Source organism: Panthera uncia, assembly GCF_023721935.1.
Source record: "Panthera uncia isolate 11264 chromosome A3 unlocalized genomic scaffold, Puncia_PCG_1.0 HiC_scaffold_12, whole genome shotgun sequence".
Classification (NCBI taxonomy): domain Eukaryota; kingdom Metazoa; phylum Chordata; class Mammalia; order Carnivora; family Felidae; genus Panthera; species Panthera uncia.
In genome coordinates this window covers 1,714,555-1,741,109 of record NW_026057579.1, presented here as the reverse complement: position 1 = coordinate 1,741,109, position 26,555 = coordinate 1,714,555, and the positions used below count along the sequence as shown (strand labels likewise).

At 40.3% G+C, this 26,555-nt stretch overlaps 1 protein-coding gene across 2 annotated transcripts in view; it reads left to right on the top strand.

Moving 5' to 3' along the window:
* Positions 1 to 25,104, top strand: part of CHMP3 (charged multivesicular body protein 3) — a 52,535-nt gene extending 27,431 nt beyond the window's left edge. For both annotated transcript variants that reach the window (XM_049651863.1, XM_049651864.1), the window contains exons 3-6: positions 9,511 to 9,690; positions 19,749 to 19,870; positions 23,034 to 23,148; positions 24,507 to 25,104. In XM_049651863.1, the coding sequence (XP_049507820.1) occupies positions 9,511 to 9,690; positions 19,749 to 19,870; positions 23,034 to 23,148; positions 24,507 to 24,649 (560 nt within the window). In that variant the 3' untranslated portion in view covers positions 24,650 to 25,104. The remainder of the gene's footprint in view (positions 1 to 9,510; positions 9,691 to 19,748; positions 19,871 to 23,033; positions 23,149 to 24,506) is intronic.
* Positions 25,105 to 26,555: the final 1,451 nt, after the last annotated feature.

Here is a 26,555-nt window from a genome sequence, read left to right as displayed (position 1 = left end):
AAGATAATCCATGGAAATGGTAACCAAAAGAGAGTGGAGGTTGCTATATTTACACAAAACAAACTTTAAATAAAAAAGAAGAGTCAAAGAAGGACATTATATGTTATTAACAGTTTCAGTAGAATAAGAGGATATAACAATTAATTATACACATCTATGCCCCTGAAAAGATTGTCAAAATATATGAAGCAAAAATTGACAAAACTAAAGGGGGAAGTAATTCTACAATAATAGTTGGAGACTTTAATAACCTACTCTCAAAAGTGAATAGAACAACCAGATAAGGTAAATAAGGGGGGTGCCTGGGTGGCTCAGTCAGTTGAGCATCTGACTCTTGGTTTTGCTCAGGTCATGATCTTGTAGTTTTGTGAGTTTGACCCCCATGTTGGGCTCTATGCTGGCAATGTGGAGCCTGCTTGGGATTCTCTGTCTCCCCCTCTCTCTGCTCCTCCCTTGCTTGTGCTGTCTCTGTCTCTCTCAAAATAAATAAATAAACTTAAAAAAATAATAAGGAAATAAGAATACTTGAATAACATAATAAATCAATTAGATCTAATAGACCTATACAGAATACCCAACAACAGAATACATATTTTTCTCAAGTGCTCATGGGACATTCTTCAGAATAGACTATATGTTAATTCAAAAATCAAGTCTCAATCAATTTAAAATATAGTTATATAATGTGTCTTCTCTGACCACAAGGTTGAGTAGAAGTCAGAAGATGGAACACTGGAAAATTCACAAATATTGGGAAATTAACACACTCTTTTTTTAATGTTTATTTTTGAGAGAGAGAGAGTGTGAGCGAGGGAGGGGCAGAGAGAGAGGGAGACACACAATCTGAAGCTGGCTCCAGGCTCTGAGCTGTCAGCACAGAGCCTGATGTGGGGCTTGAACTCACAAACAGTGAGATCATGACTTGAGCCGAAGTCAGATGCTTAACTGACCGAGTCACCCAGGTACCCCAACACACTCAAAACAGTATATGGGCCTATATGTATATATACGATATGTACATCTATATCTGTATCATAGATAGATAGATAGATAGATAGATAGATACACACCATAAGGGAAACTAGAAAGTATTTATAGATCAGTGAAAATCACAATACAGTATATCAAAACTTACGGTATGTAGCAAAAGCAGTACTCAGAGGGAAATTATAGCTGTAAAAATGCTTACATTAAAAAAGGAGAACTCGGGGCGCCTGGGTGGCGCAGTCGGTTAAGCGTCCGACTTCAGCCAGGTCACGATCTCGCGGTCCGTGAGTTCGAGCCCCGCGTCAGGCTCTGGGCTGATGGCTCGGAGCCTGGAGCCTGTTTCCGATTCTGTGTCTCCCTCTCTCTCTGCCCCTCCCCAGTTCATGCTCTGTCTCTCTCTGTCCCAAAAATAAATAAAAAACGTTGAAAAAAAAATTAAAAAAAAAAAAAAAAAGGAGAACTCAAATCAACAACCTAACTTTACATCTTACAGAATTAGAAAAAGAAGAAACTTAACCTAAAAATAGCAGAATGAAAGAAGTAATAGGATTAGAGCAGAGATAAATAAAATGGAGAATAGAAAAACAATAGAGAGTAAGAAATCAAAAGTGAGTTCTTCGAAAACACCAATAAAATTGACAAATCTTTGCTACACTGACTAAAAGGACAAAAGAGAGAGAAAGAAGACTCAAATGCCTAAAATTGGAAATGAAAGTGGGAGTGCTACTACGATTCTAAAAAAAATTGACAATATATATTATAGGGGTACTATGAACAGTTGTACATCAATGAATTGGATAATATAGATGAAATGGACAAATTCCTAGAATCACAAAACCTACCAAGACTGAAACATGAAGAGAAAATCTGAACCGATGTAACTAGTAAGGAGATTGAATCTGTAAGCGAAAATCTCCTGAGAAAGAAAAGTCCTAGATCTGATATATTCCCTGGTGATTTCTACCAAACATTGTAAGAACTAACCCCAGCTCTTATCAAACTTTTCCAAAAAATTGAGAAGAAAACACTTAAGTTCTTTTATAAGGCCATCATTTCCCTGATACCAAAGCCAGATGACACTACAGGAAAAGAAAACTACAGACCAATATCTCTTATGGACACTGATGCAGAAATAACCAAAAAAGAAAAGAAAAAAAAAAAAAAACAACTAGCAGACAGAATTCAAGAGGATTATTCACCATGGCAAAATTGGATTCCTGGAATGCAAGGATAGTTTAATATATGTAAATCAACCAATGTAATATAGCACATCAATAAAATAAAGGAAAAAATACATGATCATCTCAGTTGATGGAAAAAACATTTGACAGAATTTGACACCCTTTTATGGTAACATTGATAGGAATAGAAGGAAATTACCTCAACATAATAAAAGCCATATGTGAAAAATCCACAGCAAACATTACACTCAGTGGTGAAAGAAAGCTTTTTTTGTACCATTAGAAACACCGCAACAATTGCCTGACTTTGCTACCTCTCCTCAACAGAGTACTGGAATCTCTAAACAGAGCAATTAAGTAAAAGAAAGAAAAGGCATCCAAACTGAAAAGGAAGAAGTAAAATTATCTCTTTTCAGATAATACAATCTTAATGTGTATAAAACCCTAAAGATTCTACAACAAAACTGTTGAACTAATAAGTTAATTCAGCAAATTAGGATATAAAACATACAAAAATTAACTGCATTTCTATACACTAACAGTGAATAGTCTGAAAAAGAAATTAAGAAAACAGTCCTATTGGGGTGCCTGGGTGGCTCAGTCGGTTAAGCGTCCGACTTCGTCTCAGGTCATGATCTCACGGTCCGTGAGTTCAAGCCCCGCATCGGGCTCTGTGCTGACAGCTCAGAGCCTGGAGCCTGCTTCAAATTCTGTGTCTCCCTCTCTCTCTGACCTTCCTCCATTCATGCTCTGTCTCTCTCTGTCTCAAAAATAAATAAACATTAAAAAAAAAATTTTTTAAACCAGTCCTATTTACAGTAGCAACAAAAAGAGTGAAATACTTAGGAATTAGCCAAGGAGGTGGAAAACTTGTAAAAGAAAACTATAAAAACATTACTGAAAGAAATTAAATATCTAAGTAAATGGAAAGACATTCTGTGTCCATGGATTGGAATACTTAGCATTGTTAAGATATCAATAGCACCCAATGTGATCTACAGATTCAATGTAAACCCTTTCAAAATCCCAAAGACTTTTTTTCGGAAATAGAAAAATCCACTTTAAAATTCATATAGAATCCCAGGGAAGAGCTAAAACAATCTTGAAAAAGAACAAATTTAGAGGACTCACACTCTCTCATTTCAAAACTTACTACAAAACTATAAATAAACAGTGTAGTACCTGCATGAAGACAGTCATAAAGACCAATGAAATAGAATTGAGAGCCCAGAAATAAATCCTTACATATATGGCCAAATGATTTTTGACAAGGGTGCCAAGACCATTCACTGGGGAAAAGAGTCTTTTCAGCAGATGGGGCTGGGAGAACTGGACATTCACATGCAAAATAATGAAGTTGGACCCCTACTTAATACCATATACAAAAATTAACTCAAAATTAAGACCTACATGTAAAAGCTAAAACTGAAATCCCTAGAAGAAAACATAGGGCAAAAGCGTCATGATACTGGATTTGGCAGTGATTTTTTAGATTTGACCCCAAAACTACAGGCAACAAAAAAAATATATAACAAACTGGACTTTATGGAGATCAAAGATTTTTGTGACTCAAAATACATAGTAGAAACAGTAACAGTAAAAAGGTAACCCACCAAATGGTAGAAAATATTTATAAATCATATATCTGATAAGGGATTAATATCCAGAATATATATATAAAGCCCTTAAAACTCAACAACTAAAAAATAGCCCTATCCAAAAATTTGTAAAGGTTTTGAATAGACTTTCAGGCTTTTAGAATATTTCTCCAAAGAAAATGCACAAGTGGTCAATAAGCACATGAAAAAATGTTCAAAATCACAGATCATTAGGGAAATGCACATCAAAACCGCAAAGAGATAACACCTCACACCCATTAGGATGGCTGCTATCAATTAAAACAAAATGGAAAACAAGTGTTGGCAACGATGTAGAGAAATTTAAGCCAGTGGTCACTGTTGGTGGGAATGTAAAATGGCACAACAGCTGTGGAAAACAGTATGACTATTCCTCAAAAAGTTAAAAATAGAATTACCATGTGATTCCACAGTTCTGCTTTTGAGTATTACTATGGACTCAATGTTTGTTTTGCTCCCAAAATTCATATGTTCAAGCCTTCATCCCCAGTGTGATAGTATTTGGAGGAAGTGGGGCTTTGGGAAGTAATTAGGCCATGAAGGTGGATCCTTTATGAATGGGATTTAGTGCCTTTATCAGAAGAGATATCTTTCTATTATCTTTATCTTTCTATTATCTACATCTTTCTATTCTGTCTTTATCTTGGCTAGTGTAAATGCTGCAATAAACAAAGGGGTGCATATGTCTTTTCACATTAGTATTTTTGTTGTTTTTGGGTAAATACCCAGTAGTGGAATTATTGGATCAAATAGTATTTCTGTTTTTAATTTTTTGAGGAACCACCACTCTTTTCTACGGTGGCTGCACCAATTTACATTCCCACCAACAGTGCATGAGGGTTCTCTTTTCTCCACATCCTCTTCAACACTTGTTATTTCTTGTTGTTTTGATTCTAGCCATTCTGACAGGTGTAAGGTGATATCTCATTGTGGTTTTGGTTGGCATTTCCCTGATGATTAGTAATGTTGAGCATCTTTTTGTGTGTTTGTTGGTGATCTTCAGAGAAATGTCTATTCAGGTCTACTGCCCATTTTTTAATTGGTTTGTTTGGGGTGGGTTTTTTGTTTTTTGGGGTGTTTTTAGTGTTGATATGTTAAGTTCTTTATATACTTTGGATATTCACCCCTATCAGATATATTATTTGCAAAGATCTTCTCCCATTTAGCAGGTTGCTTTTTTGTTGACAATTTCCTTCCTTTGCAAAAGCTTTCATTTTGATGTAGCCTTAATAACTTATTTTTGCTTTTGTTTCCCTTGCCTGAGTAGTCTTATCTAGAAAAATGTTGCTAAGGCCATGGTAAAAAAAAATTACTATCTATGTTTTCTTCTAGGAATTTTATGGTTTCAGGTCTCATGTTTAGTTCTTTAGTCCACTTTATTTTTTTGTGTATGATGTTAGAAAGTGGTATCGTCTCATTTTTTTGCAAGTAGCTGTCCAATTTTCCCAGCACCATTTACTAAAAACAGTGTCTTCCCCATTGTATATTCTTGCCTCCTTTGTCATATATTGACTATATAAGTTTGGGTTTATTTCTCAGCTCTGTATTCTGTTCCATTTGTTTATATGTCATATGTGTATGTGTGTGTGTGTGTGTGTGTGTGTGTGTGCGTGCGCACGTGCCAGTAGCATAGGGTTTTGATTACTATAGCTTTGTACTATATCTTGAAACCTGGGATTATGATACTTCCAGTTTTATTCTTTTTTCTCAGGGTTGCTTTGGCTTTTTAGGGTCTTATGTGGTTGCATACAAATTTTAGTATTATTTGTTCTAGTTCTGTGAAAAATGCTGTTGGTACTTTAATAAGGATTGCATTGAATCTGCAGATTGCTTTGTATTGTATAGACATTTTAATATTCTTCCAGTCCACAAGCATGGAATGAATATATTTTCATTTGTTTGTATCATCTTCATTGTTTTTATCATTGTTTTAATAGTTTTCAGAGTACAGGTCTTTCACTTCCTGGGTAAAGTTCATTCCTAGGAATTTTATTCTTTTTGGTGCAATTGTAAATGGAATTGTTTTCCTAATTCATCTTTCTGCCACTTTGTTATCAATGTATATAAATGTAGCTGATTTCTGTGTATTTTATCAGGCAACCTTGCTGACTTCACTTATTATTTCAAAGAAGGAATTGTTAAACAAAAAGGAAACAGAACTTAAAGATTTAGAATAGTCTCAATCTGTACATACTGCAAAAAATGAGAAAGCATGTTTAGAAGAAGACACAAGGGTATGACTGACCAACCATTTGATAAAGAGATTAGAATGTGTGTTAACCATGGACTTCTTCAGTGACCCCAGCAAGATTACTGCCAATTTGGACTGAAGGAGATAGATACAGGTCAGAATGAACGAAGGCTGTCAGACTTAAATTCTGCAGGACAGGACAATAAAACAGACCATTAGGCTTCAAACTTGCACTGTTCTTCAAGGAAAGAATGTCTCAAAAGCTGATTCAGAGATCATCAGAGCTACCATCTTGGTTCTAGTAACCCACACTGCTTCTAATCAAAGCTGTAGGGAAAGACTTCTAGTAGACCCCTGGTGGTATGCCCTCCCCTCCCCCCCCCCACTCCCCCACCCAGCAGAGCCTTAGGTTGGATGGAGCCTTTACAGAAAGTCACAGCATGGTGGTACCCCACTAAAGTATGAGGGTGATATTGCCACCTCAGTGGGTCTGGAAGTCAGAGCACTCAGTCAAAGAAGATTATTCTTGACTTTTAAGGTCTTCTAGAGTTTGTTTGCCTTGCTAGGTTTTGGAATTGCTTGGGACTGTCACCCCTTCCTTCCCTATATCTCCCTTTTGGAATGCCTGTTGCATGTTCATAACTGGAGAATAATTTTGCCTCAGGATCAATCATACCTTGAGTCTCACCCATATCTGATTTAGATTGCGTATATATATGGCACTTGGGTGACATCTGGCTTTGGCTCAGGCCATGCGATCTCATGGTTCATGAATTCGAGCCCCGCATCAGGCTCTGTGCTGACAGCTCAGAGTCTGGAGCCTGCTTTGAATTTTGTGTCTCCCTCGCTGTCTGCCCCTCCCTGCTCATGCTCTGTTTGTCTCTCTCTCAAAGATGAATAAACGTTGAAAAAAATTTAGATTGTATATTTTATATATAATTTATTTTTTAATATAGTTGGCTCACATGTTACATTAGTTTTAGGCGTTAGATGAGACTTTGGACTTGAGAAGTTAAAGTTGATGCTGGAACGAGTTAAGACACTTGAGGTGGTTGGGATGGAATGAGTGCATTTTGCATGTGAGAAGGACATAAATTTGGGGCGGGGGGAGGGGGCAGAGCAGAATGCTGTGGACTGAATTTTTGTGTCTCTTGGCCATGTCAGGATACAGCAAAAAGCTAACTGTCTGCAAACCAGGAAGTAGGCTCTCAGCAGGAACCAAATTGGTTGTTGGCACCTTGATCTTGGACTTTCCAGCCTCCAGAATTGTGAGAAATAAATCTATGGTTTTTAAGCCACCCAGTCTATGGTTATATAGGTATATACACAAAAAATTTGAAAAGGGTCTTGTAGAGATATTTGCATGCTTATGTTCATAGTGTCATTATTCACAATAGCTAAGAGTTAAAAGCAACCCAGATGCCTGTTGATACATTAATGAACAAAATTGGCATATACATGCAGTGGAAAGCCTTAAAAAGAAATTCTGATACATGCTACAACACAGATGAACTTTAAGGATGTTATGCTAAGTGAAATAAGCTAGTCCACAAAAAGACAAATACTCTATGATTCCATTTATATAAGGTGCTTAGAGTAGTCAAATTCGTAAAGGGAGAAAGTTGGATGATGGTTACTGGGGGGGTGATGGGAGGAGGGAATGGGATGTCATTGTTTAATGGGTTTGAGTTTGAGGTTTTTTGTTGTTTTTGCTGCAAAAAACATTATTGTTTCCATTTGGTACACGGTCAGGGTGGGGCTCTTGGGTGGTTGAAAGCTGCCTCGTGGCTGCACAGGGAGGCTCAGGCAGAAGCCCAGACACCAAGGGGGTGCCAGAGGGATCCCTTCAGAGGCTGCCCGGCTATGCAGACTTAGTCTTGCTTGAGGAGTGAGCCTTTCGAAGAGACCTTTGCCCAGCCTGGTGGCTGGCCAACCTGCGCAGGCAAGTCAGGTGGTCACCATCCTCCTGAGTTTCCCCTCCTCATCCAGGAAATGGTTCTCCAAAAAGTCTCAGATATGGGGGGTCTGCGTGGGCAGAACCCTGGCTTTCAGATCCCAAGGGGCCTGCTTCAGGTTCTTGTCTAGAACCCTGGAGTTTTTACCCCACTGATCTTGAGGCGGCTTCTGCACCTCCTGGAAGAGGGAGCTGATTTTTCATCTTCAAGAGATGCGAGGTGCCCACTTATGAAGGAAGTGGCCCAGGCCCTGCTGAGTCACATTCTAGCAGTTGAAATAGAAGCCCAGGAGAGGCAGGTATAGGAGGTACACAGGTAAATGTTGACCAGGAAGTTGAAGGTGGAATGATTCTTAGGAATCTCAGAACCTCAGTGGAATACTTCAGATGAATCTGGGCACTTGTGTTTAATAGCAGTAAGGAGTTAAGCTGGAAATGTGGTGTTGGCTGATCCCACAGGTAGAGGATGGCAGAGAAGATGATTCCAACAATTGCAACTAGAAAAATGGTATGGGGCCTTTCTGTCTACGTACATTGTTAAAGCAAGAGACAGATCCCCATGACCCTGGGCACACAGCCTGAGTTTCAGTTTTGAAAGTTATAAAGAATTTTGGAGATGGATGGTGGTGATGGTTCACAACAAAATGAATGTGCTTAATACCACTTAGCTGTACACTTAAAATAATGGTTAAGATGGCAAATTTATGTTATGTGTGTTTTACCACAATAAAAGTATCTCTGCTGTTCATAAAGCATATAATACAGACGTATCTTACCTCTGGTTGATGATGTTTTGAGACTTTAATATGTTTGGGTTTTCCTCAAGTTGCAGGTTTTTATAAATCATTAATAAATGTACAGAGATTATACTCCCATAATTGTAGAAACATTATTGATTATTAGAGAAAGCTCATTTATAGTATGTTTAAAGTTCCTTAGTACAGTACCAATGAATGTTAGAAAGGCCTTGGAAAGGCAGTTTTGAAATTTTCCCTAATGTAATAGGATTTACTTACCTGTTTACTCTTAAGTTACTTTAATGTTGTTTCTGGAAATAATGAAAACCTATCACATTAATTGTTTTAATTTTGTTTGAATCATCCTCTCTGTTTTTCTTTTCAGTTATTTTTTAAGATTTTATTTTTAAGGGGCACCTGGTTGACTCAGTCAGTTAAGTGTCTGACTTTGGCTTAGGTCATGATCTCATAGTAAATGTATTCAAGCCCCATGTTGGGCTCTGTGCTGACAGCTCAGAGTCTGGAGCCTGCTTCGGATTCTGTGTCTCCCTCTCCGTCTACTCCTCCCCCACTCGTGCTCTGTCTCTCTCTCTCAAAAAAATTTTTTTTTAATGTTTATTTTTAAGTAATCTCTACACCCAACATGGGGCTTGAACTCAAAACCTCAAAATTGAGAGTTGTACCCTCCACTGACTGAGCTACCCAGGCACCTCTGTTTTCCTTTTAATAGACCCATTTAGATCACCATAAGAATGGATTTGAATGCCAATAAATCTGGTTTACCCTTAATTTTTTGGTGTTTTGTCTTATGTTCTAAATTTAGATATCCAAAGAGAAGAAGAAAAAGTAAAACGGTCAGTGAAAGATGCTGCCAAGAAGGGCCAGAAAGACGTCTGTGTAGTTTTGGCCAAGGAGATGATCAGGTCAAGGAAGGCTGTGAGCAAGCTCTATGCTTCCAAAGCTCACATGAACTCTGTGCTCATGGGGATGAAGAACCAGCTGGGTAAGATGGCCATTATCTGCAGCCTCCTCATTAATGCTGATGGCTCTTGCTACTTTTATTAGTACTGGCTGGATTTCTTGAATGGGAAGAACAGACTCCACTCTGGTTTTTATTCTTTATATTGTCTTGGTTGGAGTGTTACACAAATGCAAAATATAATTATTACTATCATTATTTTATGATTCATTTTCTTTTGCAGTGTTGTTGCAATAATGGCAAAATAAGCATATAAATCTTCTTTGCTTAGAATATTCTGCCTCATGTGAACAGTGTTATAAAGTGACCTGAGAGTTGAGTCAGAGGAGTAAGAAGTGAGCCTGTGCATTGGAGGAATAAGAAGAGAATTTCCTCTGTTCCGAGAGCAGAGTCACCCAAGGCAGAATGTTAAAATAGTCCAGGTCTGGGGCTCCTGAGTGGCTCAGTTAGTTAACCATTCAGTTCTTTTTTTTCAAGTTTATGTTTATTTTGAGACAGAGAGAGGGAAAGCATGAGTAGGGGAGGATCAGAGAGAGGGAGAAACAGAATTCCAGGGCTCGAACTCATAAACCATGAGATCATGACCTGAGCCGAGATCAAGAGTCAGATGCTTAATAACTGACTGAGCCACCCAGGCACCCCTAAGCATCTAATTCTTGATCCCAGCTCAGTTCTTGATCTCAGGGTCATGAGTTCAAGCCCTGCACTGAGTATGAAGCCTACTTTAAATAGATAGATAGATAGATAGATAGATAGATAGATAATCACTCAATCCAAGTTTATCTTTGGCTTTAACCCCACCTCCTTTTCTGTCTTATCTCTGGCTCTCTACCTAATGCTTCCTTACATCTTAGGAATCTGCAAACTTGTAATGGGTATTCACACATGTGAGCTATCAGTTTAATTTCTAAAAATGTATTATAATATTTAAAATAAAAATAAACATAATTTAGTTTTCTTTTATTGTCCAGTGTAATACTGTTGTGATCTTTCACATGCATCTGTCTCTAGGCCAGTGACAGCTTGAGTCATAGGTTAAATTTACATCCAGTTGTTTTCTGTTTTTTAAATTTTTTTTATGTTTATTCATTTTTGAGGGAGACAGAGTCAGTGTGAGTGAGGGAGGGGGAGAGAGAGAGGGAGACACAGAATCTGAAGCAGGCTCCAGGCTCCAAACTGTCAAGCACAGAGCTCTATTCTGGGCTCAGACTCATGGACCGCAAGATCATGACTTGGGCCAAAGTCAGACGCTTAACCATCTGAGCTACTCAAGCACCCCTAGTTTCTGTTTTTTAACTTAATTTCTGTTAAATTAAGAAGTCCTAACTCAGAATTATAGTTCCTTGAGAATGGCACCAAATGACTGTTAGATATTTAGACTTGAGTGTGGACTCAGAAATTACAGAGAAATTTTACACTAACAAACATTTTCAGGGGCACCTGGGTGGCTCAGTCAGTTAAGTGATCGACTTCGGCTCAGGTCATGATCTCATGGTTTGTGGGTTCGAGGCCCGCGTCAGGCTCCATGCTGTGACCCTGATGAGTTTATTTAAAATTTTTTCGGTATTTCCTTTTCGGAGTGAACATTAGAAAACATCTGGCTTATTCTCCCCACACCCCCCATAAAGCTCTGTATGCACAGCCGTTTTTGTTTCCCCAATCGCAAAGATGAAAGTACACAGGATAATATAGTAGATGTTTAAGTACCTGTCACCCGGAATGAATACAATTTGACATTTTGTTGTATTTGCTTCAGTTTTATATTCTAGAAGAAACAGTATTACTAAAGTTGAAGCTCCTTTAATACGTCTTCCCAGTTCCCTTCTCTCTCAACCACCCCATAATTAATCACTGTTATGAATCTTGATGTTGGTAGAAATGGTATTCTGTATATACCATTCTGCCTTGTTGTTTTCCATTTATCATTGTGTTTTTGAAGCATAACCGTAATGACATATTTTTTTTAACTAGTGGATGGTGTTTCATCAGATGGATGTATCACATTTTACTTTTCCTCCACTGATGGACATTTAGGCTGTTTTCAATATTTTGCTATTACAGTGCTGCTGTGAATGTCTTTTCTCTTTTGCCCATGTGTAAAGGTTTCTCTAGAACAATTTTATACTCAGAAGTAGAATTGCTGGGTTAAAAATAAGTGGGCTGAAATTTGCTACAATTGCAAAATTGTTCTCCAAAGAGGCTTTACTAATTTACATTCCCACAAGCAGTGGATGAGAGTTCCTTTTTCCATACCTTTTCACCAACCCTTGTCAGACTTTGTAATTTTTGAGAAATGTTACCTTAGTACAGCAGATAACATTTCTCTGGGAACTAGTGTACTTGATCACTGTCTTCTGTTTAGCTTTTCTTTCTGGTGTACTGATTCCTAAAGACCTTTTCAAGCAGGTAGAGCTCATAGGTAATCATCCACATGAAAAATCTCTTCTCCTGTAGCATGTACTTTCAGTAGTAAACAGAAGCTCTTGAATGTACTGTTCAGTAGTAAACAGAAGCTCTTGAATGTACTGCACAGAAGTCAGAGCTTGTTATCCTTTAAATATACACCCATAACAATATATTTTGTTTGTTTCAGATACATATTATTTGTGGTTTTCTCAACTGGAAAGTAAAATATTTGCTGGTTGTTTTTTTTTTTTTTAAATTAGAGCACACGTGCACAAGTGGGGGAGAGGGGCAGAGGTAGAGAGAATCCTAGCAGGCTCTGCATTCCATGCACAGCCCAACTTGGAGCTCTGTCCCACGACCCCAGGATCATGATCTGAGCTGAAATCAAGAGTTGGATGCTCAACCAACCACGCTAGCCAGGCGCCCCCTGTTTGGTCTTTAAATGAGTCAGAGTGCCCTAAGACTCCGTTCTAGATCCTCTGCTGTTTTCCATATTCACTCTCTTCCCCCAGGTGGCCTTATCTAATGTCGTGCCTCAAAATACTGCTTTCCACATTTTTATCTTCACGCCTGACTTTGTCACCTAGGGTGTGGGTGGCATCTCCACTTATATCTTAATGGTTATGTCAGAATTACTACACCTGCACAGAAATCTTGTCTGGTCCTACTTCATCTGTATCTGCATCTACTCCCTTGTATTTCCCCCTGGGGAACCTAAGACCCCACACAGTTTCATCTGTAAATGTTTCCACATGGATTCCTAAAAGACAAGGGTGCTGTCCCTTCAGTTCCCTGGTCTTTTAGTTCTTGGATGTGTTCATGAGATCATTTCCTTTCCACTGTATTTTCTCTTTCTTTCTGGAAGCAGAAGATTTTGTTAGACTTCCCAGACTGATCCTTTAATTTTCTTACCTTTCCTGTTTTCCATTTTGAAAATAATAATAGCACCTTCCTCATAGAGTAGTTGTGAGGCTTATCAAGCAACGCCTGGTGTGTGGTGATTGCTCTATATGTAGCTCAAAATATGATCACTGTCACCAATTTTGTTGTTGTGTTTCACTTTCTGAGAAATTTCCTTAACTTTATTTCCCATTTCTTCTCTCAAATTCTTCATTTTGGCTATCTGAATTTTAATTTACAGAAGAGTTCTCTGATTTTTTTTGAAATCATCCTGTTCTGGGGCGCCTGGGTGGCACAGTCGGTTAAGCGTCCGACTTCAGCCAGGTCACGATCTCGCGGTCAGTGAGTTCGAGCCCCGCGTCAGGCTCTGGGCTGATGGCTCGGAGCCTGGAGCCTGTTTCTGATTCTGTGTCTCCCTCTCTCTCTGCCCCTCCCCTGTTCATGCTCTGTCTCTCTCTGTCCCAAAAATAAATTAAAAAACGTTGAAAAAAAAAAATTGAAATCATCCTGTTATTTCATGAACACTTCTTTCTGAAATGTTCTAGTGTTCCTTGAACTGTTTGTCAGAGCTCCTTCTCACCACCCTCTTCTTCTCTATCTCTCTTCTTTTTTAAGAAAGAAAAGGAGAGGGTGGGGATGGTGGGGAGGCTGGATTAAGTGTAGGCAGCATGAGAAACTTCCCCAGTATTCTCGGGCAGACAAAGCTACCAAGAGTGAAATGATAATTCTTTAATAAATCCATTTTTTAGCCCCTATTATGTGGCAGATGTATTGCTGGGCACCAGGGATAGTCAACATTATAGGCACAGTCATTGCCCTTTAGGTATGGGATGAAAGCAGCTAATCTGTAAATTTAATAAAAATACCTAAAAAATAATAAATTTAATAGTCAAGTAAGTGGTACTTCTCTTGCAAACTGTGATAAGCACCAGGAGACTGGAAAAGGGAACCGGAGTGGAGAATGGCTCCTTTCAGGGACCAACAATACTGAAGGACGACATGGGTGCTCCAACCTGAGTGCCAGGCAGCTCGTAGGAGAGCCCTGGGGCCAAGAAGAACTGCACATTTAGGAAGTTCCTGGAGGTTGGGGTGCAGGAGAACATGGAGGAGGGATGGCCGGAGAGGCTGAGCAGGGAGGTGAGGAAGACAGTTTTTACAGCCGTCAGGAGAGCAAGGGTTTTCAGAGACAAGCTCAGATTGAGATCGCTGTAGGGGTGGCACAGATAAACTGCAGGACGAGTTCAGAGGAAAAGTATTCTGGGGCGAATCAGAGGCATCTCAGTTCATGGATTAGGGTGCACAAAGGCACAGGTGAAATACTTCAGGCTGTGTTCAGCAAAGAGTACATGTCTCAGTTTGACAAGAGCACATTAAGTGGGGCAGTGGGAGGTAGAGCTCCAAAGGTAATTTGGAGTCAGTTTTGTAAGTTAAGCAAGGACTTATCATTCCATTTTGTAGGCAGTAGAGTGCCGTGCACATTGTGAGCACAAACTGTAGGTGCAGCAAGGGACTGGCACAGCAGGATGGCAGGCGGGGGACCTGAGTGGCCATGGGCAGGACCTGAGTAGCTTAGTCAAATGAGATGCACGGAAGAGAGGACACTGGGAAGTTTTAGTCTGGATGCAGAGTAAATGGATGTAGTCAGGGTACCAATAAGCTGGAAATGCTTTAAGACCTTGAACCTGAAAAGAATGCAGGGTCATTAAAAGACACTGGAAACTGAGAGAAGGGAAGCGGTCCTAAAGAGAGAACAGAGCTTCTATTTGGGGCTGTCCAGACTGACTCCAGGAGGATCATCACCCTGCTTCTAAGTACTTAAGCACCAGGCTGGTGGGAGGAAGCCCTGGGGAGGTTGTTGAGAGGCCTTATAGTAGGATGTTCCTGCTGGCAAATTAAATACAGCAGAGAAGGGTGGCACTGAGGACAGAGCAGGAGGGAGGAGTCTATATTTTGGAATGAGAAAAGAGAAAACTAGAAATACTATAATGAGAGTTCCTAAGATTAGGGTCTTGCCCTCAATGTCTGCCCCCCTTCTATCCTAGCCTGTTGTTGCTTTGAAAAGCCACCATTTGATGAAGTCACTTTCCTCAAGATCTTCAGCTAAAATGCAGATATCCCTGGGAAGGGTAACATGTTAAGCCTTGTCAGCTATTAATACGTTATGATTAGATGCTTTCCAAGTGATAGCTTTCTGACAGCAGCTTCTTGCAGAATAAGACAGATGATGAGTATGCTTTAAAAGGGGGAGTAAGTTAAGAGAAAGTTTCAAAGGTGAGACAGGAAATAGAATTACCATATGATTCAGAAATAATGTCTCTGGGTATATACCCAAAATAATTGAAAATAGGGACTCAAACAGATATTTGTACATCCATGTTCATAGTCACATTATTGACAATAGGCAAAAGGTAAAGGTAACCCAAGTATCCGTTGAAGGATGAATAGATAAAATGTGGTATATATACACACAATATTATTCAGCCTTAAAAGGAAAAAAATGATGGGGCGCCTGGGTGGCTGAGTTGGTTGAGTGTGCAACTCTTGATTTTTGATCAGGTCATGAACTCATGGTTTGTGGGATCGAGCCCTAAGTCAGGCTCTGTGCTGTTAATGCAGAGCCAGCTTGGGATTCTCTCTCCCCCTCTCTTTGCTCCTCCCCTGCTCGCACTCTCGCTCACTCTCAAACTTTAAAAAAAAAAAAAAAAAAAAAAAGGAAGGAAGGAAGGAAATGCTGACACTTTGTTACAATGTGGATAAACCTTGAAGGCATTATGCTAAGTGAAATAGGCCTGTCCCAAAAGGACAGATAACTATGATTCCACTTACATGAGGTGCCTAGAATAGTCAGATCCACGGAGACAGAAAGTACACTGGTGGTTGCCAGGAGTTGGAAGGAGGGGAAGTGAGAAGTTGAGAGTTTCAACAAGTTGTTCTCCAGGTGCCATCATTCTATGTAATTGAAAATTTGGGGAGAACTAGTTTCTATTTGTTAAAGTCCCTCCCCTTCTTTTTGCCATATGAAATTGGTTGATTTTATTTATTTCCATAAAGAAACGCTCTGGAATTTTTATGGTCAGTACAAGAAAGGAGTAACACATTTCTGATCTAAATATGTCACTATATGTAGAGGCATTTGAGTCTTTATTAACCACCTCAGTGTTGCTTGCTGTTAAGACGTGAATATGTTTAACATTTTTTAAAATCCAGTTTGAATATCATAGTTTTGCTTGTTGTCCTCTAAATGCATTCATTGGTTTATTCAGCATTTGAGAGTCAGCTGTGTCAGGCACAATGGAAGGCACTGGGAATAAAATCATGAGTCCACCTCCAAATAAAAAAGATATCTTGTCCTCTCTTGGGCAGCACATATCACCATTCTTGGTGACTTTAATGAGAAGATTCAGTGGTCTGTGCAGAAGGATGGTATGCAAATTCATGAAGCATACTGTTAAAAAAAGAAATCCATCCATTAGGTCTCCACTCTCTAGAGCTGTTAGTGGGGCCCTGCCCTGCATATTGAGGGAGGAGCATACAGAGACCTTGCAGCTGGAGGAGCCTGGAATGCTGGAAAAACAGCAGGAAGGTCTGGCGGTGGGCTGGGGAGGGACTAGCAGAAAGAGCTATAACCAGGCAATGAGGCTCATGTCATGATCCCTTCCCGTGTGACTTTGCTCTTTCTAATTTTAAATGTCAGGTAGTTTTTATAATGCTAACCTCTTGTTTTCTGTATCATTTTAACCTTTTTGGAGATTCTTTTTTTATTGTGAAATATGTATAGCTAAAAAATCTTCTGTGCTCTGCCTGTTCACTCCTCCCTCCCACCCCAAGCAGCCATTGATCTTTTTACTGTCTCCGTAGTAGCCTTTTCCAGAATGTCATATAGTTGGACTGATACAATGTGTTAAGTAAGCCTTTTAGATTTGTTTCTTTCATTTAGTAATATGCATGTAAGTAAATTTCCTTCATTTTTTTTTTAAGGTTTACTTATTTGAGAGAAAGAGAGAGCACGGTGGGGGAGAGGCAGAGAAAGAGGGAGACACAGAATCCAAAGCAGGCTCTAGGCTTCGAGCTGTCAGCACAGAGCCCCATGCAGGGCTCAAACTCAAAAACTGTGAGATCATGACCTGAGCCAAAGTCGGATGCCCAACTGATTGAAGCACGCAGGTGCCCCAGTTACCTTCATTTTTTTAATGGCTTGAGAGCTTTTTTTAACATTGAATATTCCCTTGTATATACCACGCTTTATTTGCTCCATTATTGTTGTTCATTTGCAAGCAACATCTTGGTGACTTCTAAGTTTGGGCAATAATGAAGAAAGCTGTCAATCTGCAGGTTTTTGTGTAGACATACATTTCAGCTCATTTGGGTAAATACCAAGGAGCACATATATAAGAGTAGGTTTAATTTTGTAAGAAACTGCCAAATTGTCTTCCAAAGTGGCTGTACCATTTTGCATTCCCACCAGCAGTTGCTGTTGTTCCACATCCTCACCAGCATTGAGTGTTGTCAGTGTTTTGGATTTTGACATTTTAATAGATGTGTAGTGGTATCTCCATGTTTTAGTTTGCAATTTCCTAATGATATGTTGATCATCTTTTCGTGTAGGGTTTGCGGGGTTTTTGCCATCTTTTTTGGTGAGGTATCTGTTTAGGTCTTTGCCCATTTTTAATTGGATTGTTCATTTTCTTACTGAGTTTTAAGAGTTCTTTGCATACATTGGATAAACATTCCTTTCTCATTTGTTTTTTGCAAGTTTTTTCTTCCAGCTTATGGCCTACTTCTCATTCTGCTGTAGGGGTGACTTATTATAAAACAGTTTTTATCTTCCTCACATGCTTCTTTCCTTGTGGAACATAGAAAGTACATTTTAGTTTTTAGTCTTTTATTTTTCTCTGTATATTCATCTTCTTTGTTTTGAGTTTCCATTGTAGCATTGGCCTTTTAAAAATCTACTTCCCCCAATCCTGATTGGCAATCAAATTAAAGTCTTTTGGGATTAGTTTTATTTCTAAGTTTATTTTTGCTTCTTCTTTTCCCACTATACTCTTCCTTTTCTTCTTCTTCTTCTTCTTTTTTTTTTTTGTTTGTTTATTTTGAGAGAGAGAGAGAGCAGGAGAGGGGCAGAGAGAGAGGGAGACGCAGAGCTCGAACTCCCAAACCATTAGATCATGACCTAAGCCAAAATCAAGAGTCAAGATGCCCAACCAACTGAGCCACCCAGGCGCCTCTCTTGTTTCTTTTAACAATCAGAAATTCATACCCTTTTCAAAGTACAAATGTTTTAGTATTTAATACTTATCACACCAGTTTTTTTCTTTAGCTCCCATCTTTTTATTTTTATTTTTTTACTAATTCAACTCAAAAAAGTTTATTGAACACATGTCATGTTCAAGCACTCTCTGTGGGAAACTCAGCATGTAAATTAGGATAAAACATGGGCCTGTGTAGACATCAGACTTTATAGTTCAAAAAGAACTATATGGAATAAACTTTATTTTTGCCCTTCTTTCCCTCACTTACCTTTTTACAATAACCAATAGTAACTTTAATATTTTAAAACTTTTGTATCATTATAGTGGCATATATAATTTATTTCATCCATACAGATTCTTGATATTTCTGCTGTTATATATACTAATCTTAATCTTAATAGATCAGTATTTCACTTCCCCATTCCAATGTTAAGGAGAAATGAAGAATTCTCTGCAACTAACAAACTTCCTTACTCCTTTAGAAAAATCGCAAAATGGTGTGTATGTCACCCAGACATTTCCCTGGTCACTCTTGTTTCCTTGCCTCTTCTTTTCCCTTACATGTGAGAGCTGCCTAGAGTCTGGATTCAGATGGGTAAATTTTTAGTAACTCGTGGCTTAGCCAGGCACTGCAGTGCTCAGGCGGTCTCTGTGCCAGTTTTGTTGGACAGCTCAGAACTTTAAGTCTCATGATATTGCAAAAAAAATTTGGAAGGCTGCCATATCTTTGACATGTTAAAGATGTGTGTGTGGTGGTGGGTAGGGTGCAGGGCAGAGGGATGATCATTTGCTATTACCATGATTTCTTATATAGAAGTGTGTATATGATCAAACTGCAGAAAATGTTTCCGTAGCAAGGAACTGTAACCGCCATACAGCAACACGTAGACTCACTATGTATCTCATCCTGATTTCTCTCATTTTCCTGAGGACTAGTGACAGGGCCCTCAGAGAGCCGCAGCCATCCGTAGGCTGGTGTATGGGGAACACTAGTTGTGTATAGCCTAAAGTGTTGTATTTTCCAGTGTGGCCCTGGCAAGATCTAGAGCTGTTCCTCCCGTGTGACTTGTCCTGGTATCACAGTCATTCCTAGTGGGCTTCCTTCCCTAAAGCTCAGATGCACGCCTTCAGGCTGCTTTCCACATCAGCCGGATGGTGTGCATGCTCAGAGTTTGTACCTGTTGTAGCTAAAGTGTACGGTTTAGAAAAGTCAGTCTCTTGGTCAACTAGCATAGTAATGTAGGTTCACAGATAGTTTTGGGAGTTTACCTACTACTGTTCTCTTTTATTAGAATAGCTTATAATTTGACTATCACTCTTTTTTTGTTGTTGTTAATTAGGCTTCACACCTGCCACAGAGTGCGGGGTGAGGCTTGAGCTCACAACCGTGAGATCAAGACCTGAGCTGAGATCAAGACTCAGATGTTTAACCACCTGAGCTACCTAGGCGCACCTGACTGTCATGCTTTATTCCCAATCCTGTGTCACATTCTGTTGAACGATCCTGTTCCTTTTCCTTTTCAGCGGTTTTGCGAGTGGCCGGTTCCCTACAGAAGAGCACAGAAGTGATGAAGGCCATGCAGAGCCTTGTGAAGATCCCAGAAATCCAGGCCACTATGAGGGAGCTATCCAAAGAGATGATGAAGGTGACCTGGGGCCAACTCTGCATCCTATTCCAAACAGTTAGCAGTCACTTCCAACAGAGCAGGGGGCTGGGGCTGGGGCTGGGTGGGAATGGACGGACCACTGTTGCTGGACAGAAATGATTTTGAAGACCGAGGAGCAGCTGTTAGCACTGGTTGAAACTGTCTGAACTGAGCATGGCAGAGGATGGGTCAGATTGCCAGTGTTCCTTAGAAGAAGTGAAAGTATACCCAAGGCTCAAGGGGAGGTGGAAGATTCAGGGAGCTAGAGTTTCCAGGCTCCAACATGAGCAGGGAGACAGAAAGAAACCAGGGTCTTCCTCAGGGGAGTATTAGTGACGCTGGGGAGGGAAGTCGTTCCAGACCAGGAATTGGCAAACCTTTTCTATAAAGGGCTAGATAATAAAATGTATTTTATATTTTATGGGCCATACATTTCTGTTGTAACTACTCAACTCTGCTTTGTAGCACAAAAGCAGCCATAGATAATATAAACAAATGAGCATGACTGTGTCAAAGTAAAACTTTACAAAAACAGGCAGTGGACTGGATTTGGCCCACACTCTGTGCAGTTTAATGTCCCCTATTTTAGGCCAGAAGAGGAGAGACTGAGAACTGAAAGCAGTAAGTACCTGCCACCCCCAGGATCAGGGCCTGGAGAGGACCTATACCGGTGGCCTTCAGACAGGGAGGGACAAGGCTCAGAAGAGCACGGTTACTGAGTTCCCTGCCAGCCAGTGGTACGTCACACGTGCTGTCCTATAGAGTCCTCCCAGTGACCCTGTGGGGGAGATATTTTTTTTACCCTATTTTACACAGGAGGAAATTGAGTCTTCAAATTGCCAGGTAATTTACCTAAGTGGCCTTGGTCGTAAGTGACAGATCTGGGCTTGGAGCACAGATGTCTGACCTTACTGCTTGAGCTGCCTCAGAAATGGTGGTAGGAAGTATCTCAGACAGGTGTGTTTCACACTTTTGACTTGTGACCTAAGAGCCAACATTGTATACCTCAGCTTGTGCATAGAAATTGCGTTTCTTCTTCCTAGGGAATTTCATTTATGAACTTGAATTATATGCAGGACTCTGAGGCATGGGGGAGAGGAACTGGAGAAAACTGATAGAACAGCAACATATAAAGCTCAGAACCTAGGTCTTTGGGATGAGAAATCCTTGGGCAGCAGTAGGAAGGAGGGACCAGGGTCAGGAGTGTGTGTCCTTTAAAAGTGGTACATGGATCTTTTTTCCCAAGTTGTGATGACTGTCCATCTAGAACAGGATAACAGGGTAATTCTTGGAATGACTTTAGGCCCGCTAAATTCTAAATTTGTGACCACTAGGATCTGAGGGGAAGCCCCTTCAAGAACCTGGGGTCTTTTCCACAGTGGTTTCTGAATAGTGAAAGGAGTATAGATTTGGAGGAAGGCCTGCATGTAGTAGATAATAGTTACTGAGGTCACTCTAGGATATACATCCCCAAGTACAAACTGAAGCCTGTGGTAGGGGCCCAGCTCCTCGAGGGCAAAGACATGATATTAGTTATTCCATTTGTCCCAGCCCCTGTCCTTTGTGTGGCACAGAGTAGGTATTTTGTGAATGGTTGCTGATTGAATAGGTGGATAAATGAATGAATAACAGCTTCTGCCTCCAGGATGTGGAAGGCTGTTACAGTCAGGATTCCAGGAGGCTCGTGTAACTAGTTAACCAGCATGTACTACACCTCTTTTCAGTAGTAGCCTCCAGCACTGAGATGACATCCATTCATTCAGGCCATTGAATTGAATCTGAATTGAATCTGAATTGAATCTGTTTATTCATTTTGGTTGAGAGGAAAGGATCTGAGAATGGGTAGAATATGGTTATTCTGATTCATGTTATTAGGAGTTACTTGAGTGTTCTGGCAGCACAAAGGCAGGCAGGAGAGAGGGCTTGCTTTTACATCTGATAGCATCAGTGTAGGTAATGAGAGTCATGCTCTGCCAAGTGCAGGGAACCAGGGCTGGAGCTGTCACAGGTGACCTTCTGCTCCTTGAATCACTGGATTAGGTACAAAGCAAGGGGCTCAGCTGTTGCAAGTGGCAAAGCAGTTAGGATTTTTCTCTATAGACAGCTTCTCAGAAGCCTGAACCCTTGCTTTCTTTCTGCCTCTCCGTCCCTTCCCACCTCTTCTCCCCAGGGGGCCTCTTTCTGACATTGGAGGATGCTGTTCTGACCTTTTACTTCAAAACCAAACAAAAAACAGTCAGTAGGGTCCTAGTTGGGAGCTGAGGACAGTGCTTGGCAAGGAAGACTGCAGGTCTGGCAAGATCTAGAGCTAGAACAGTTTCCTTTTTTTTTTTTTTTTTTTTTTTAATGTTTTATCTATTTAAGTGTGGGGCTCGAACTCACGACCCAGAGATCAAGAGTCGCACGCTCTTCCAACTAAGCCAGCCAGGCGCCCTGAGAACAGTTTTCTTCTGTGCCATACTGGAGCCCTGCTACCTCAAGGACAAAGGAAGCTGAGTGGCTGGCTTCAGGCTTCCAGGCAGAAGGCTTCCAGTAGAGTCTGGGCATTACCTTGTTGGGTCCAGAAATGCTGTCTGATCAATTCTGTCAGGAATGGAGGATGAGGCTCTGGTGAATTGATTGATCCTTGCCAGACCCCCTGGACTGGCCCTACACCAGCAGCTGTGACCTGGACGTGCTCAAGTACTCTTCAGGCCTTTTTAGGGTTCCGTGGAGCCCCACTCTGCTCTTGGTACTTGTTATCATAGTGCCCACTAAGACTCCACTCAGCTTTCACACTGTGTTTCAAGTCCGGTGCTCACGGACTCTGCTTACAACATTAGGGCTCATGCTTCCCAAGACAGCTCAGGGCACACTCACTTTCAACAAGTTTTTCCCCAAGTGCCATCATTACCGTCTGGGTTACTGTGAGAGGCTCCATTGACAGAGGCCCCCGTCCAACCTTGGTGCTGAATCTGGGAAGTTTCCCTATGGCCATTGCCTTTCTTCAGAGAGGACAGACAGCATCCTTGTTTCTCATGACCATCTGTCTTGAGTGTTCACCCTCAAAAGGGTGGTCTGGACTTACAGACACTAGAGCTCAGGTGGAACTGGACCCACAGATGTTTCTGTGAGGAACATTTTTACCAGTTGAGGGACGTGATGTGATTTTTTCTGTGTTTAGGCTGGCATCATAGAAGAAATGTTAGAGGATACTTTTGAAAGCATGGATGATCAGGAAGAAATGGAAGAAGCAGCAGAAATGGAAATTGACAAAATTCTGTTTGAAATCACAGCAGGTATGTCCTGAGACTCTTCGACTTTCTCCCCTCCGTTTATGGTCATTCTTCTTGCATTCACTAAGTTACCTAGTACCTTTTTCTTTATGACTCTAAATGCAATGCAGTGACTCTTTATGCAAGTTAGCTATATAGATATTGTGCTTATTTTTCAAGATCTTTTAAAAATGCAAAGAGTTTTAAAAATTCCTAAAGTTTTCAGAATGGTAAGGAGAAACTGCTCTCACAACACTGCTGTTGGGAGCTTAAATTTCTTTTTTTTTTTTTTTAATGTTTTATTTATTTTTGACAGAGACAGAGCATGAGCGGGGGAGGGTCAGAGAGAGAGGGAGACACAGAATCCGAAGCAGGCTCCAGGCTCTGAGCCATCAACACAGAGCCCGATGCAGGGCTCGAACTCACAGACCGCGAGATCATGACCTGAGCCGAAGTCGGACGCTCAACCGACTGAGCCACCCAGGCGCCCCAGGGGAGCTTAAATTTCTATAGACTTTCTTGAAAGCAATTAGGCAGTAGCTGTCAAAAGCCATCAACCTGACAGACTGATTTCTGGGAGTTTATTTTAAACTAGTAATTAAGGATGTGCTGAAAGATTTAACTCAAGGAAGTCTGTTGTAGCATTATTTATCATATTGAAAAGTTTGAAATAACCTAAATGGATACTAATAGAATACTGGTTGAATTACATCTGTTTTAATGGAATACTTTATAGCTGTGATAGTGTGGAAATACGTTCATTGACATGGAAAGACATTCACAATATAATGTGTGAGAAGAGCCTTGTTATTGAAATATATGCTCGTGTGTAAAAAACATGTCTATAAGAAAAGACTGGAAAGAGGATGAACAAAAACAGTCATCTGTGAAAAATGGTTAATGAAGTTTTAAGCTTTATTTTTACTTCTGGAGTTTGGGTTTTATGTTTAACAAAAAAATTTGTGAGATTTAATTTTTATCTCTTTTAAAATTATTTAATTATTTATTTTTAAATTGTTGGGAAAGACTAGTTCCTCCAGGAAAACCTTTTGTGGAAGGTTAAAAACAGTTTAGTTTTACTGAGAGACATGTAACATCTTCATGAATCTTGAAACTTAAGTATTCAATAGTGTTTAGGAATTTAGAACAAGAGTGGCAGTACCAAATTTCTTAAAACCCGAATCCTCCGTTATTATGACCTGGGTATCATCACAAGTTGGCGTTTGCACTTTTGTCACAGTGAGCAAACCCGCCCGCGAATAGCTTGTTTTATTGCCCCTTTTCTGTTTCTTGTTAGGCTCTTCAGGTACGAAAGGCAGAGAGGATAAGGGACCACTTCTTTAAAATGATAATTTATTCATTTGTTTGCTGTTTCTTTTCAGGGGCCTTGGGCAAAGCACCTAGTAAAGTGACCGACGCCCTTCCGGAGCCTGAACCTTCAGGAGCCATGGCTGCATCAGAAGATGAGGAGGAAGAAGAGGCCCTGGAGGCCATGCAGTCCCGTCTGGCCACACTCCGCAGCTAGTGGCTGCCCAGCTGGGCCCTCAGGCTCTTTCACAGCCCACCTACTGGGAGTGGGCACACTCCTCTGAAGCAGTCACCATGTTATGTATCTCTTGCACTACACCTCTAAGGCACTTTTATTCTGAGAAGGTTCTCTGCTCATATCTCTTCACTTTGCAGAGGTTTGGGGATCTCAATGGGATTGTCCTTGAGAGTTGGGGTTATAAATGCATCATTTTCAGGGGTATAAATAGAAGCATCCTTTTGGGGGGGAGGGCAAAGGAATCTAACTTCATGCGATGCATCATTTTCAGGAGCATAAACAGAAGTATCTTTTGGAGGGAAAGGCAAAGGAATCTGTCTTCTCCCGAAGCACTTCTGAGGATAGAGTTGGCCTGAATGTTGAGGACTCTCCATTTTTTTGTCTCTAAACACTATATAAAATGGATTTTAATAAATTTTTGCTTTAACACTTGGTCTCATCGTAGATTGTCATATGCAGTGAATTTTCAAGGTGTTTGCGGTCTCAGATTATATGTTGGCCTTGGAAAGAGAGAAGGTGCTATAGCCAGTCATATGGGACTTGGAAGCCCAGCAGAAGAGGCTTCTGCTCCGTGGATGCTGTTCCCCAGCTTTCACAGATGTGGTGTGGGAGCGACGCTTCTGCTTTGTCATCTGTTTAACCAAAAGGATCCTCAAGAATTGTGACTCCTTGTCCTGTTGGCCGGATGGCTGTATTATGTCCTGACAGGTGTGCATATGTAGTTTGCTTACCTTCCTTCCCAATGCACGTTGGACCCAGAGCAGACAGCTGTGAGATTAGGACTTTCACCGTCCAGCTGCTTTTCTCTGCTGCTCTTCTCTGCTGCTGCTGCTGCTGCTGCTGCTGCTGTTTGTTGTTCAACTCATTTGGGTAAATACCAAGGAACACAATTGCTGGATCACTGGTAAGACCATATCTGGTTTTGTAAGAAACTGCCAAACTGTCTTCCAAAGTTGGCTGTACCATTTTGCATTCCCACCAGCCATGACTGAGAGTTCCTAGTGCTCCACATCCTCGTGAGTAGTTGATGTTGTCAGTGTTTTGGATTTTGACCATTCTATCAGGTATGTAGTATTATCTCACTGTTGTTTTAATTTGCAATTCCCTAGTGATTTATGATGTTAAACATTTTTCCATGTGCTTTTCTGCCATTTGTATATCTTTTTGGGTGAGGTGTTTAGGTCTTTGCTCATTTTCAATTGGGTTGTCATTGTTGAGTTTGAAGAGTTCTTTGCATAACAGTCCTATCTCAGATATGTCTTTTATAGATATTTTCTCCCAGTCTAAGGCTGGTCTTCTCACTCCTTCACATTGTCTTTCACGGAGTGGTTTTCAGTCTTAATGAAGTCCAGCTTTCCAATGATTTCTTTCATGATCATGCCTTTGGTGTTAGATTTTAAGTCATGATCATACCCATGATCACCTAGGTTTTCTCCAAAATTCTTCCAGGAATTTAATGTTTTACATTTAGGTTTTGATCCATCTTGATTTAATTTTTGTGACGTGTGTAAGGTCTGTGTCTAGATTTATTTTTTTGCATGTTGATGTCCAGTTTTGGCATGATTTGCTGAAAAGACAATTTCTGCTGCATTATATTGTCCTTACTCCATTTTCAAAGATCAGTTGGCCATTTTTGTGTGGGTCTGTTTCAGGCCCTCGGTTCTGTTTCACTGATGTTATATTGATGTATTTGCCTTTTCCTTCACTAATTACCACCCTGTCTTATTGCTGTACCTTTATAGTAAGTCTTGAAGTCAGATAATACCATCAAGCTTTGTTCTTCACTGTTGTGTTGGCTATTCTGGGCCTTTTGCCTCTCCACATAAACTTTAGAACTCATTTGTCAATATCTACAAACTAGCTGTGATTTTGATTGGGATTACTT